At 35.2% G+C, this 14496-nt stretch overlaps 1 protein-coding gene across 5 annotated transcripts in view; it reads left to right on the plus strand.

Annotated features, from left to right (window-relative positions):
• POSTN (periostin) overlaps positions 1 to 13703 on the plus strand; it is a 34898-nt gene extending 21195 nt beyond the window's left edge. Inside the window, exons 14-24 of one of the 5 annotated variants that reach the window (XM_065626953.1) lie at positions 30 to 132; positions 511 to 578; positions 1146 to 1191; positions 3327 to 3374; positions 4870 to 4965; positions 5575 to 5664; positions 7187 to 7264; positions 7567 to 7647; positions 9690 to 9776; positions 11883 to 11924; positions 12468 to 13703. In XM_065626953.1, coding sequence (XP_065483025.1) covers positions 30 to 132; positions 511 to 578; positions 1146 to 1191; positions 3327 to 3374; positions 4870 to 4965; positions 5575 to 5664; positions 7187 to 7264; positions 7567 to 7647; positions 9690 to 9776; positions 11883 to 11924; positions 12468 to 12508 — 780 coding nt within the window. In that variant the 3' untranslated portion in view covers positions 12509 to 13703. The remainder of the gene's footprint in view (positions 1 to 29; positions 133 to 510; positions 579 to 1145; positions 1192 to 3326; positions 3375 to 4869; positions 4966 to 5574; positions 5665 to 7186; positions 7265 to 7566; positions 7648 to 9689; positions 9777 to 11882; positions 11925 to 12467) is intronic. The other 4 variants (XM_065626954.1, XM_065626955.1, XM_065626956.1 and 1 more) reach the window with 4 other exon arrangements.
• The last annotated feature ends 793 nt before the right edge of the window (positions 13704 to 14496 follow it).

Below are 14496 nucleotides of genomic sequence, written 5' to 3' on the forward strand. Positions count from 1 at the left end.
ACTTGTGTTCTCTTTTCATCCTTTATCAGGTGAATGATACTCTTCTGGTTAATGAACTGAAATCAAGAGAGCCTGATCTCATGGCAACCAATGGTGTCATTCATGTTATTGATAAGCTTCTGTATCCAGCAGGTGAGTATTAGTTAATGTAATTTATACACACTCTTCTGAATCTGTTTACATGTTATGTAGATGCAATAACTTTTAAAAGTTATTTCCTTTAAAGAGGCAATTCCTATGTGGAATAAGAAACAGAAATTTTTCCTTGTTACTCATTTTGTGGAACGCCCTCGCTTGAAACCATGGCGACTCTTTCAAATTTTATTAAAGTCAAGCATATGGAAGACAAGATGCCCTAGGCTATTTTTTCCACTAATATGGAAGAATGTATATGTACAAGTACATGCTTGTGTGCATGTTTGAGAGTGATTACTTCTCCTGATCACTGTAAATGAATGTAAAATGAACACACATGTATGTTTTCTCTTATATGGTCATTTCTTTTTTCAGATCTGCCTGTTGGAAATGATCAGTTGCTCACAATCCTGAAGAAGTTGATTAAGTATATTCAAATTAAGGTACTCTTTAAATATCTTTGTCTCTTTGACAGGATGTTCATTCCAATTCATAAGTGATTCTCTGGTCTGCAAACAACACATTCAGTGTCTCCTACTTACCAAAATCTAACCATGAATGACAGTACTCAATAGTTGGAATTTGTGTTTCTCAACACCAAAGAATTATAGAATATTTATATTTGGATAACTCTAATGTGAACTGTCCCAAATCCGCTCTCTGGTTCCGGTACACTTTATCACTCCAGCAAAATAATTCACTTCTAAATCCTTGAGACAATCCTTCTTTGAAAGAAATATTGAGTGGCTAAATTGCTGTGTCATTAAACCCACCAGCCTCAATAGCCTGTGGAAGAAAATAGGCATCATTATCTTTCTCAGCTATCCCCTTGAAATTACTTTCTCCCTTAACAATGAATTTTCTCCCTACCTCTTCAACACAGACCTAGGCAAATATCATAGCCTAACTTTTAGATCAATGAAGCAGTAAACCCTACCCACTATCGATAGTGAACTAGAAGACAAGTGCTCTTTCTTTTGAATACTTAAATTATTTTGCTGTTTTTATAGTTCGTTCGTGACAGCACCTTCAAAGAGATTCCACTGACGTTTTACAGTAAGTTAATTTTAAATACTTCCAGATGGGTTTGTGATTGCTTTTTAAATATTGCCAATTCCAATCTTGAATTGTAGATCATTTTTTCAATAAAAAAGAAAGCAATTTCTGGGAAAGTAAGATGTGCCAAGGAAGCACAGGAAAAGAAAGACTCAAAGTAGAATGTTTCTGGCTGTTGTGCTACTGTATGTATTTTTTTCCCTTTCCAGATGTGTGACAGGAAAAGAACCCTGAAGTAAGCTGTTTAAACTCTTTGGGATAGGCAAGATACATATGGAAAAGATAGTTTTTCAGTTTTTATCCAAGGTTCAGTGCTTGGTGCACAGCAGAGTTGTACTGCCTCTCTCTCCAAGATGTAGCATTGACAAAACTCTGCACTGAGAATTTATTTTTCATAAATGCTTCCAGAGGGACAGAGTGTATTCCACCTGTTTCTCATATGTGCAAACATGAGGCTTATATAGGAGGCAGTTGTTCTGAGTATTTTCTCTTTAGGGATTAAACGTAAAAAAGGAATATTTTTTTTTCTTTTTTTCTCTCTGGCAGCCTTTCTCAGGGTTTGCATTTAGATTCTGCATATAAAGTAGAACTCATTGAAGAAAAATGTTAGAATATATTATTATTATTATTACTAATAATACTGAAGCTTTGGCTTGTGAAGGAATATGAATTTTTGCAGATTATTACATTTCTGCAGGATTCTACCCACATTTGTCAGTAGAAAACTGAGAATGGATACAGGTGTTAAAAGACTCTTGGAACAAAAAAATTGAATAATCTGTCTTGATGGCAAGTTGAATACGAATCAACCATGTGACCTGGCAGCCAAGAGGGCCAACAATGTCCTGGGTGCATCAAGCACAGCATTGCCAGCCAGGCAAGGGAGGTGATTGTCCCACTGCACTACTGTGGCCCCACTCCATGCAATGTGTACAGTTTTGGGCACCTCACTGTAAGAAGGACATCAGACTATCACAGCATGCCCAGAGGAGTGTGACCAAGATGGTGAAAGGCCTTAAGGGCAAGACTGATGAGGAGCACCTGAGGTCACTTTGTTTTTTCAGTCTGGAGAAGAAAAGGCTGAGTAGTGACCTCATCATAGTCTACAAATTCCTCAAGGGAGGCAGTGAAGTGGGAGGTGTTGATCTGCTCTCTCTGGTGACCAGTGACAGGACATGAGGAAATGGAATGAAGCTGCATCATGGGAAGTTCAGATTGGACTTTAGGAAAAAAATTCTTCCTTGAAGGGTGGTCAATCACTGGAACAGGGTCCTGAGGGAAGTGGTCACAGTACCAAACCTGTCAGAGTTCAAGGAGGGTCTGGATGACACTCTTTGTCATATGGTTTAGATTTAGGCAGTCCTGCAAGGAGCAGGGAGTTGGACTTGATGACTTTTTCTGGGTTCTTTCCAACTCAAGATGGTCTATGACTCTATCTCCCACACCAGCGAGAGTAGCACTAGGAGGAATTCCTGTAAACTGAAGCAAGGAAAGTGAATGTCAGACATCAAGAAAGTTGTAACTGTTGATTTAGTTGAATGTGGAAAAAGGAAGCCTGGGACCTCAACCAGTGAAGGCTTTTGTACCAGTGAATGGATGAGAGTCATCTATCAGAGGTGTTCAATGAATACTTGAGTCTATCTCAGGTGCAGAGGGAAAACTTGTTCTCCCAAGGGTGCCACAGTAAAGCTCTCTGTGATGATCTATCAAGTGTAAGAATAGTTTTGAATGTCATATGCTTTCATCTGTTTAACAGGTCAGCTCCCTAATGAAAAGGACAAGATTTGAATTTGATGTATGCCAGGGAATTGTGCAAATCTTTACGCAGGGAACTGCGTGAGCCATTATTATTATCTATCTTACATTATCATGGGTTTCATGACCAGTGGGCTTCATAAGGTGCAAAAAAGCCAAATAACACACCAAAAGACTCTGTTTGCAGGTGACTTGTATACACCACCATTTAGTAACTAGAACTGAGATCCATACTCTAGATCCTTTTGAGCTACTTTTCCATAAATTAATATCTATGATTTTATCCACATCTTTATGACCAGACCAAATCTAAGTGATCATTGCCACAAAGAAACTATAAGAATGGAATGTGCTTTATGTTCCATTTTCTATACTTTCAGAAATTAACATAATTGAAAGCAACGTCCAGCCCATCATCAGAAAGGAAGGTAAATGAGGCCCTGAGTATATATATTTCTGTATATGTTCACATACATATACAGAATATATATTGTAAATATTTCTTTAACAGGATGTGTTTTGTACATAACTCCAGGATGTTCTGCACTTTGCTGGAAACGCAAAGATACAAATATTGCAATTAGAACTGGCTGAAATATTTTGTATAAAAAGATTTCTCACAGTTGTTCTCCCCAAATGGATTTTCTCATTTTTCTACAGGCATTTAAAAAATATTTTAAAATAATATTTTTTCAAACAATTTCTTTTACGTGCCACAAATATCACTATACTTTCAATAAAAACATTTACTTTTAATTAAAACATTTATTAAAAAAATAAGTACATTTGTTTCTTGAACTGTGAAGAAAAAAAAAAATCAGTTCATTTTTCTATAGGTTTCAATCAGTTCTAAACACCAATATCTGTCAGATGCCTGGAAAGGATGGTTAGCCAAAATTTACTTTTCAATTTCTTGAGGAATTGCATGACCTAAAGTCTAATGGTGGGACCAAAGAGATCAAAAAGTGGGACTGGGATTGTCAAGATCACTTGTGATTCAGAAATTAACTAAAACACCCATTGGTTTCACTAGACCAGATACGCCGCTAGTGAGATCCGGTTCCTCGGTGAAATAAAAATCTGGCCAAGCTCAACTGAGGAGAAAGGCAGCTAAAAGTGTCTTGCAAAAAATTTTATCCAGACTGTTTAATCATTGTTTCTGGGAGGACTTTTTCCCAACAGAAGTGACATGAGCTTGTTTTTTCGACATCTTGTCTGTGTTTCATCCCACCTAAGATTATAGACACCATCTACCATATATGCTGATCTTGGTTGCCTAGTGTCCATCATTAAACCAGATCACAGAGCAATATAAATGGATAGATGATTCTGTATAGTAATTCACCCAAGATATTCTAGAAATCTTCCTATGATGAAGGTGGATCGCTCTCTGAAAGTACCTGTTCTTCTAGGTTAAATCCAGAGACAGGGTGATTTACGTGATGTTTACAAGTTGAAAGTTAAGTGAAACAAACTCCTCTTGACTTCTATAGTCAAATGTGCAGCTGTTATTCACCAAAGAGAGAAAAAAAATATAAGAGCAATAGCTTTAAGATTCCAGAAATGCCAGAAAGTAGGCTTCTGACCAATATATGTAGAGAAAGACTTCCTTTCAGCAACTGAGGATCTGGTTTTTGCCTGAGACTTCTCAACAGATGTTTAAAATATCAGATAAACAAAAGTAAAGTATGTAAATGCAAATAGTAAGTGTGCAATAAGATCTAAATTTAAGACAGCATGGGAGAAAGTTCAAGATTTTACAGCATTGTTGCAAGTGTCTTCTCAGATTTTAAAAATACTCCATTACAGTCATGTGGTTTATCTAGGGTAGGGGGGATAACATGAACTTCATCTGATCCCCATGGAATACCATAAATATTTTTATGACTATTTGTAATCTGTTGTTTTTTTCCTATGTCACAGACCCATCTGTCACACAGCTCACTAAATTAATTGAAGGGGAACCTGAATTCAAAATAGTCAGGGAAGGGGAGACAATAACTAAAGTGATTCATGGAGGTTAGTATGCTTTCAGCAACTCAGTTTCTTTAGTTAAAATTTGAAATATTCACTATTCCCAGTCAGTTTCTCCATTATGTAGGTGATTCCTCTGATATGTTAGACAAGTGTTCAGTTTTTAACAAGACCTTCTGGAAGCGTTATAATTTTATTGCAGCATTTCATTCTCATTTCTCACGCATTTCAAAAAAACGTGGGTTTTTTTCCCAGTTGTGTCCTATAGCTACAGTCAAGACAGTATTAGAAATGCTCTGCATGCTGACATACCATCTATCTCAGTTAAGAATTATTTGCTGGTTTTTGTCCTGCAATCAAAAATTCAGTACGTAATTCTGTGATAGAAATGCAGTTTTATCAGAGAGGTAAACTTTGCCTCCTGCTTTGATAGGGACATTGAGAATCTAGGTTGCTTTTAAAGGTAAAACACCATGTGGCCATCCAAAATTTGGAGGAAACTTAGCTCCTGGTCTGCTCCGAACATTTTTCTTCTTCGTTAAAGATGCTATGGTATTTCTTTGTGTGCTCCAGCAAGTTTCAGTATCTCGAAAACAGTACTTGTAACACTGTTCATCACTTGATTAATGTCTTCAATTAAAAAAATCCTTGTAGAACCAATTATTAAAACATACACCAAAATCATTGATGGGCGACCTGTGGAAGTGACGGAGAAAAAAGTAACAGAAGAAAGGATTATTCAAGGTAAATTATGTTGAGATATTAATACTTAGTGAAGATCACCATTACATACAGAAGTAACACATCTTAATTTCTTTCCTAATGCCTAAACTGTATTTCCTGGAGAGATAAATCTTCCCTAATGCTTCCCACTGTCTATGTATGTCTGAAATTCTGGCTGTGTGTGCTGCATACACATATACAGAAATGGCAACAATATTTTAACAGCATGCAAAACAATGAAAACTTGTATTTTTTTTTTTCATGTATTTGCAAAGTGTGTGCTTTTTCAAGTTTCTTGCTACCATTTCAGAATTAGACTGCTTTTATTGCCTTTTTCAGTCTGGCTTGCTTTAGAAAGAAGGTGCTTTTTTTGTGAACTTTTGCATTGTATATCTCCAGGTAGGCTTCATTTGACAAAAGTTAGACCTTCAGTGTGTAGATACCTGCTTTTACATGTCATCCCAGGTTCCCTTGACAGTAATTTCAGAAAAAAAAGGACTTCTCTGTTTCTCTGGACGGAGGGGGCCTAGACTGATCTGGCATCCACAAGTTAGACTTTTTTATTCAGCTAATGTAAGATAAAATTAATATGCATCTGTGCCCCTTGATCTTCTTCCACAGTAACTTTAAAACTCTTCGACAAATTTCAGTTATATTTGACCTACTACAGAGCTATTTCTTTAAGTATCCTAGAAACTTCATAGAAATTGAAAAGTAGAGTATTTAGGCAGCCACAAATTCTCTGCTAATACATTTTGATCCTCTTGGTTAAATAACAGTTTGAATGCTGCCATTAAAACTCAGAGCAGTTGTATGGGAAAGACAGTGTTGTAGGAACATCTTGACTTAGCAGAAAGTCTTAGTATTCAGTTTATTTAGGAAATCTTAAAATTCAATTTAAGAAGTCATTCAAGCAAGAGAGAAAGAACCAGACTTAAGTTATTCTCATACAACTATTTACTATAATGAAAAAAATCTGAATAAAAAATACTAGTGAATTCTGAAGAAACTTGGGACTATTTTTCAACACAGAATTTCTGGGGGAGACAATTAAAAACCCCCACTTTCTTATTTCTCAAATTCAAGTTTAATTAATACCCACATAAAATTGTTACTATGATGTAAAATGCCAGTGTTTCAGACCTGATATCTCCTCGTCTGATAAAGAAACTGATAAAGAATTCCAAATGTTAAGCTCTTAAATGATTCATAGCAGCAATAAAAATAACAACATCTATTTACAACAGTAGAGCCAGACTCTTTTTGCACTTAGTGTTTAAAACCGTGTCTTACTTCAAGAATGTGAGCAGATATTTACTATAACTATGTTATATTTTTCTAAGTACTTTCCTGAATAGCTATAAATGGTCTTTGTAACCCTCTTTCAGTCCAATTTGGGACATAGTGAAAGATAAAATGGTGGTAAAAGTAGATCAAAGCATGTTAACCATGGAACAATCCCAACTGTTAAATAGGAAAAAATAACTTAAAAGGCAATCCTGTTATATCTGATTAAAGTCACTGTCTTACACGTTTTTTCCAGGTCCTGAAATAAAATATACCAGAATTACTGCAGGTGGTTCAGATAATGAAGAAAAGTTAAAGAAACTGCTTGAAGAAGGTTAGTGTCCTTGTTCTTTTCCTTTAAAATATATATGTTGAAATCTAGTGTTCTGGTTTGAGTCTTTGATCTTCACATTTCAGTCAGCTTCACAGTTGAGGCTGCCTGGGTCTCATACACAGTATGCTATGTTTGTCATGCAATATGGTATTTTCAGTGCTTACATGGAATTTAATATCATAACAGATGAATTTTGTAATTCAGCAAAATGCTATAATAGGATCAATTCAGTAATATGCTGTCATTGCATTGTCAAATGTTTTCTGTGAATCAATGTTGTGCCATAACCTGTATCCTATCAGAGGTTACCAAGGTGACCAAATTTATTGAAGGTGATGGTCATTTACTTGAAGATGAAGAAATCAAAAGACTTCTGCAGGGAGGTAATTCAGTGTATTATAACTAACCTTTTTGCAACAGGTTATGATAACTGAAATCCCTGTCAGATACATTGATCTCAACATTTTAAAGACTGACCTAGTGGAGGTGTAATTTTAATGGGAAAAATAATGGAATTCTGTATGTGAAGAGCCAGATGTCTGTGAAACAGAAATAATTACCAAATTTTGATTAATCAATTTTGTTATGATATTGATTATGAAAAAAAAAATTGGGAGTTTTTTTCAGTCTTTAAAAAGTTATCTAATTAAAACTCAGGGGAGCAATGAAGATTTATTCTATTAGCTGTGAACTCTTAAGCAAATTTAAATCTGAAAAACACTTATGAAGTAGAAAGTACTGTAATAGGCCAAATTCATCGTAATTATCGGTTCATCAGAAATGAATATTCATTGCCCTCAAGATAATAATAAAGGCATGTTTAGTATCCTTCTTTCAATGCTTACAGGTGATGGATATCAATGCATTAACTTTAATTCTCTTCAAATATAGCACTCCAAGGAATGGTTTTCTTTCCTTCTTGCTCTCTTAATTCTAACAGTTTCGGCAATATATAACCAGTAGCTGTAGAAAACTGGAAAAGAACTTGTGCTTATGCAGTTAATCTTTTTCTATGAATTTGGAATGTTCTCTGCTTAATGTAGATTAGAAAAACTATCTATAATAGCAATGGAGAATTAAAAAAGAGAATTCAGGTGCTGTGATTTTAGTAAATATTAGTGTAAACCTGAGTCAGGAGCTCAAAAAGGTGTGGATATTTCTCTTGATATATATTAGCTGAATCCACTTAATTTTGTCTTCACTTCTCAGTAAGTTACAAACTTGAATACTAGCGAGGTAGCTCATAGCCAGCCATGTGTTCACTGAAGTAAATCTTGTAGTCCTTCAAAAGCACTGTCCTGTGGATGTGACTTAAATTTAATTTTAAAACTGAGTGATGGCTGAACAACATACAAAGATTTCCACCAGACAAAACCATGCTAGTTAATAATACAGCTAGTGTTAGAGACAAGTTATGAATGCTCATATGGTTATGAATACTGTTGAGTATATTTCTCTCTTCTGTTTTAAACATCTAAATCTTAGCTTTACAGATCTAAGGCAGGACTTCCATGTTGAATATTTAAAAAGAAAGTTGAAAATGAAATAAATTTTAGAAAGAAAATCTCTCCATATACTGAACTATGTTCTACTGGTGTCAACCAGGCAATAAAGAGCAGGAGCAAACTTTATCTGTAGAACTGCTCAAAATTCTGGTGACAGTTCAGATTCCAGAATCTAACAGTTACGATTGTAATTGTAATCATCTTCAGTTACAGAGGTATGCAATTAAACAGACATAATCTGTAGAGATACATCTTACAGTGATACTACAGGTGTATGAAAAAGAGATATTTTCTCTGTAGTAAATTTGGAAAAGACAATTCTCTTGAATTCTTGTTATTTTTCCTTGCTATTATATGTTAGTTTGCATAAGCATCCAGCTTTACAGAATGGATGAAATAGACAGATTTGTCTCTTGTTTTAATTTGATTTTTATTTATCTTTTCTATGATTTGTCCAGTCAGCTACCCTTGGCTGCCATGATAATACCTTACCATACATTTAGCCAATACAAGCAGATCTACATGCTGCTTTATGGCTGCTGTTGATGATGGTGATAATGCTTTATGGTCGTCTTGTCTACATCAAGTTACTTCTGTTTTACTGAAAATTTCCTAAGCATTTAAATGCAAGTTTGGTCACAAATGGATATATTCCCACTGTCTAAAGTAAAAGCATGATTTCATATGGGCTGTAAGTTTACTCATACAATATCCAGTGCTGCTCATTATAATTGGCAGTCTTTGCTGAAACAAAGCTTCAAGCCAACATTTCCATTAATGACTCTCAGCCCTAGAGAAGGAATTGTCAGAGGACCTTACAGCATCAATGACGTGGCAGCCTGCATACACTTACACTCCCAAAATGACATTGTGACCACTGAAGGCTCATTTAACTCATTTGTTTTTGATGATTATCGTAGCTGGAACTGAGTACACCAAGGTTACTAAAGTAATTGAGGGAGAGCCACAGTTTATCGAGAGAGAAATCAAGAAAGTCCATCTGGAAGGTTAGTTTGTCTAAAAATCCAGTATCACTAAGACCTGCTTTGTCTGAAGTGATCATTCCAGGTGGGGTTTTATAGTAGCTATTCACAGAAATTACTCAGGTCTGAAGCCAGTATTTTAGCAAGAAGAGTTTTATAATTGTTTTGGACAAGAATTCTTTTGCTGACATGCAGAGACAAATGTTGGGGCTTATCTTGTGGCTAAAAGTAACTAAAAGATTTGGCAGGCATAGTAGACAAGAGGAAATGTCGAACCACAAAGCTTAGGTAAAACATTTGAAGGAACACGCAGCATAAGAATTGCCTTTTCTCTAAGCAACAGACCCAGAAGAAGACCACGTGAGTTGTTTTTAACTTGAGTTATTTCTTGTCAGTGTTAACGTGATCTGTTGATGTGAGGGGTTCTCAGCTTGGTGAAGAGGGAGGGGCAGGGTGGAAGGAATATAACCTCTGGGGTTAAGTAAATATCTCATGGGATCTTGGAATTTCTCTGTTCCTACCCTGTTGTTAAATGGGAGAAGCTCTTGGGCTTGAAAAAGCTGAATGGAATTGAGGTCCAAAACGAATCTCTCTTAAAGGAGCCAAATACAACTCAGCTTGGCTTTATAATAGGAATTTGTTCTTCAAGTTTAACAATTGTTTTTTAATGTTCTTCATTCAAAGTTAAGAAGTAGCTTGTTTAGGGTTTCTTTTGTGTTTGAGTTTGTATGCCCTTTTCCAATTATAATTGTAATAATGCAGAATAAATTATTCTGTCAGACTTTGAACTAAATAAATAGGAAAAAATATTATGGCTTGTGGAGAATGAAGTTAAATAAATATGTTTATACTTTTAAAATTTTGAAGTTTATGCTAAATACTGAAGATATTCCATAGTGTTTGTATAACTTCAATGTTGAGTAGTACAAGGCATGCAGGGAAGTCATCTGTTACCTGAAAATTACAGACAGGTGTGATCTTTCACCATGGGCTTTGCCTGAAAGTATAATTGTATGGACAGCGTATAAGTATGGAAAGCACACTTTGGATGGACCATGTTCTGTCCCTTTCAGGGTGGTGCAGATCTGGACATTTTCTATTATGTTGCTGCAGATATCCAGTGTTTAGCCTCAGCTATAATGAGGTGAAAATTGTATCTCAGAGCTATGCAATTATGTACCCTGTACCATGCAATTATGTACCCTGTACCTCAGGATAAAAAGACAACTGACTATGGCTGGTTAAGTGAAAATGCAAGTACTTAATGGTTATAAACAAGGAAAAACACAACAGTAACATGTCTGTGACAGTAACAGAAAAAATTCTCTCTTATGCTTGTGAAATGTTTTTCCTCTCAATGAGGAGAAATTTGATTTAAAAAAATGGCTCAAAGTTTGATGAGAAAGAGGAAAAAGTGTCAGTAGTTTCGCTCAGTCAGTATTTTGGAAACAGATATATCTGCTAATGAGGGTGGTACCTGCTCAATAGCCCTTGCTCTACCCTTTAAAACAGAAGTCTCTGAGAAAATTAACTGAACTCTAGATGTGGAAAAATACTGTGGACTCACAGTGTAGTTACACATCAAGTCCCAAGCAGCTGGAAATGAGGCCGACATCTTTTGATGGTTGAGTTTCAAGCATATCACTTATAAATAACTCCTGAAGTAATGTCTATACAGCAGACATGGGCATCCTCTGCCAAAAGCTGAGTCTGAGTCCTGGGCTGTACATTAACCTGACTTTGTACATCACTGACAGTGTAAGATGGTGTTTGCTGAGTGAAGAGCATGAGCAAAACATCCTGGCACATGCCTACATCATGTAACCATCAGTAGGAGATAAGTGTGAATAATGGGTTAGTTCATACTGTTAAATTGTAAAAATACTTTTGAAATGTTCATAAGATTTGATGGATGACTGCACATGACAGAAATGTGTGAATTGTATTATATTATAAGCATTCATGTTTCAGGTGATTAAGTCAACATGCTAATGAAACAAAATCCTTAATTTACTAAAAACCTTAAAGAACAGACTTCACGAGTCAGCAATGGGTTTCCAACATTTCTAATGAGTTTTAAGTCAAAAGATCTTACAGATAACTTCTGACTGCAACATTTCTGTTTTCTAGAAGCGCCTGTACGGAAAGTACAACCAACTAGGAGGACACAAGGTAAAAGCAAAACGTATATTTAAACATTTTAAAATTAATCAAATATTAGTCTCAGATAAAGTCAGCAAAGAAAAAAAAAACACACTTAAGAAAATGGAGTTTGAAAGGAATGAGTTACATTTATGCTTAAAAAAATAAATTTTAAAAAAGCTTAGTATCGTTAATTACTGGGTCTATATTTTTTACTTATATATATTTCTGTCTGAAAAGAACTTTGATTATATGCTTTGGTCAAACAATATTTCAAATTAGGATGAAGCATCAAAGTGAGATCTGACTCTGGAGTTGAACACTGTGAAAATGGCACTGTGCAATTCCCCACTGTGGTATTTGTAACTCATTGATTCTACATTATTTTGATCAATTAAGAAGCTGAGATAACATTGTAGTTGCCTAGCTGCCAGCACAGCAGTGAAAGATTCAACATCAGACTTCATCTTTTCTCTATAAATTTCTGTTTCACAAGGAAATATAGTATACTGTGTGACTGGTTTGTATATAATTATAGGTAGTAATTGTGGGTTTTTTTCACATTTTTCCCAGGGGGAACAGGAAGAAGGAGGACAAGACTGGCTAATTCTTAAAAGCTTTCCATGACAGGATCCACAGAATTAAAAATAACAGCACAGACTTTGAGAAGAATAGAAAATATTTTTTTAAAAACTGAGAACATTAGAAAACAACATTGTTTTGATAGCATAATCTAAACTGAACCATGAATCCATAAAAAGATGTGAAGCTGCAGATACTCACTGCTAGCACGGTGCTCACTAGGACTAGTCCATTGGAGGTGCTTTAACAGCTCTTGATAGTAAGCATTATGCAAGGTGGGATCCTGGAGCTGTTGAAGACCATCAACTTCTGTAGAACCAGGATTCCTTCTTATGCTGGCTAGTAAGTGTTGGCAGGGCTGGATTAAAAAAGAGCAGGGAAAAATACAGAGCGTATTTTTTTATTATTATTTTCCACTAAATAGGAAATATAAATGAAATTTGATCATTTCTAGAAAAAAAATCAGGTGACTTTTAGACTAATCTAAGGAAATACAAGATGTTAACATAGCACTTTTGGTTCAGTAGTATTTGTATGCTTTTTATAAGTCAAACTTCCCCATATTTTTAATGTCATAACACCAATAACATTACCTTTTCTAAACAAATGAATATGCTTTATATTAAACATATCTTTTCTTGTTGTTGTTGTTTTTGTTCTACATTGCGTATCCAAATATCTTCTGGTAACACAGCTAATAGAAGCTCTTAAAAAGAAAAAAGCAAACGTTATGAGCTTCTTGATATGTATTTGAGATCATGTTGACTTCTTTATTTATAAGAAAAATCATTCCCATGAAAGGAATCCTATACCAACACATATACTGAGATTCCAAAGTGTTTTCACAGTTTTCCCTAATTGTGTCTTTTGATTATGAAAGTGGATTATAAAAGGGATAAATAAAATGCATGCCAACAATTAACTCAGCATGGAAAAAGGTTTTACAAAAATAAGTCTAGGTCTGAAAGCTTTTATATCAAAACATGCTTTGCTAATACATGGTGCTAATATGGATTTATCTGTAAATTATGTCAATTTTATAACTCTAGTTTTATACTCATAAAAGTTGTTTGCCTTTATTAACAAAAGTTGGAAAGCAATTATTCACGGAGTAAGAAAAAATGTGTACGAAGTGCCTTAATTCTGCAGACCAAAGTTTTAGAGGAGTTACCTAATGTGCTTTTATACTTGATTTGAAACAAGTACTCAATAAAGAATTTGGCGGAACTGTGCTTGCTTTCATTTGTAAATATTTTTGTATTAAAATAGCAAATTCTAAATGTCTTAAGGTTTATTGTAGTTTTTAGGAAAAAATATATTTTTGTGGAAGCAAGATGATGCTTCCTTTTCTCTCTTAGCACATGCTAATGCACTTAGACTTCATCACTCTCCTTAAATGCAATCAAATACCTTCACCAATTCCATGACCACATACCACGAGCACTACTCCCCAAAAGGCAGAGCTATCTGAATGTTGGATTGATATGTTGTTTAGCCTTACTGGGGTGTCTCAATAAGATGACCTCAGTATCTACAATCATAGTGCTTTGGAGAAAGGACAGCTTTTAACCCTGGTAAAAGCTAGATAGCTTTTAGATAAGAATGCGAATGAGAGCTCTTAGGACTACCTGGATGGTGAACTGAAGCTGTCACTTTTCCTGGGGTCTTTGACCATCATTGAATCATTAACTTTCTTCGCCTTTGTGCCACCATGAGCTGGTTAGTCAAGTAAGATTTTAAAGGACAATAATTATGTTGGGGGAAGAATGTGCCTGTGCTCTCCTCTCCCCAAAAAAGAGAAGGAAGAAGTGAAGAAAATAGAATTGGTCATGAACTGACAGATAAAGAATGTACAGCAACTGGGGAGGAAGCAGGAGGCAAGAAAATGAATTAAAACCTATGCTGTGATAGAACATTTTTACCTTTTCAAGTGGGAATAAATTTGCAACATACTAATTTTGTCATATTTTCTGCTTTGATAACATTTTAAAGCCTCTGGTAGACACTGAAATACCTTTCT

This window comes from Caloenas nicobarica, chromosome 1 (assembly GCF_036013445.1).
Source record: "Caloenas nicobarica isolate bCalNic1 chromosome 1, bCalNic1.hap1, whole genome shotgun sequence".
Classification (NCBI taxonomy): Eukaryota; Metazoa; Chordata; class Aves; order Columbiformes; family Columbidae; genus Caloenas; species Caloenas nicobarica.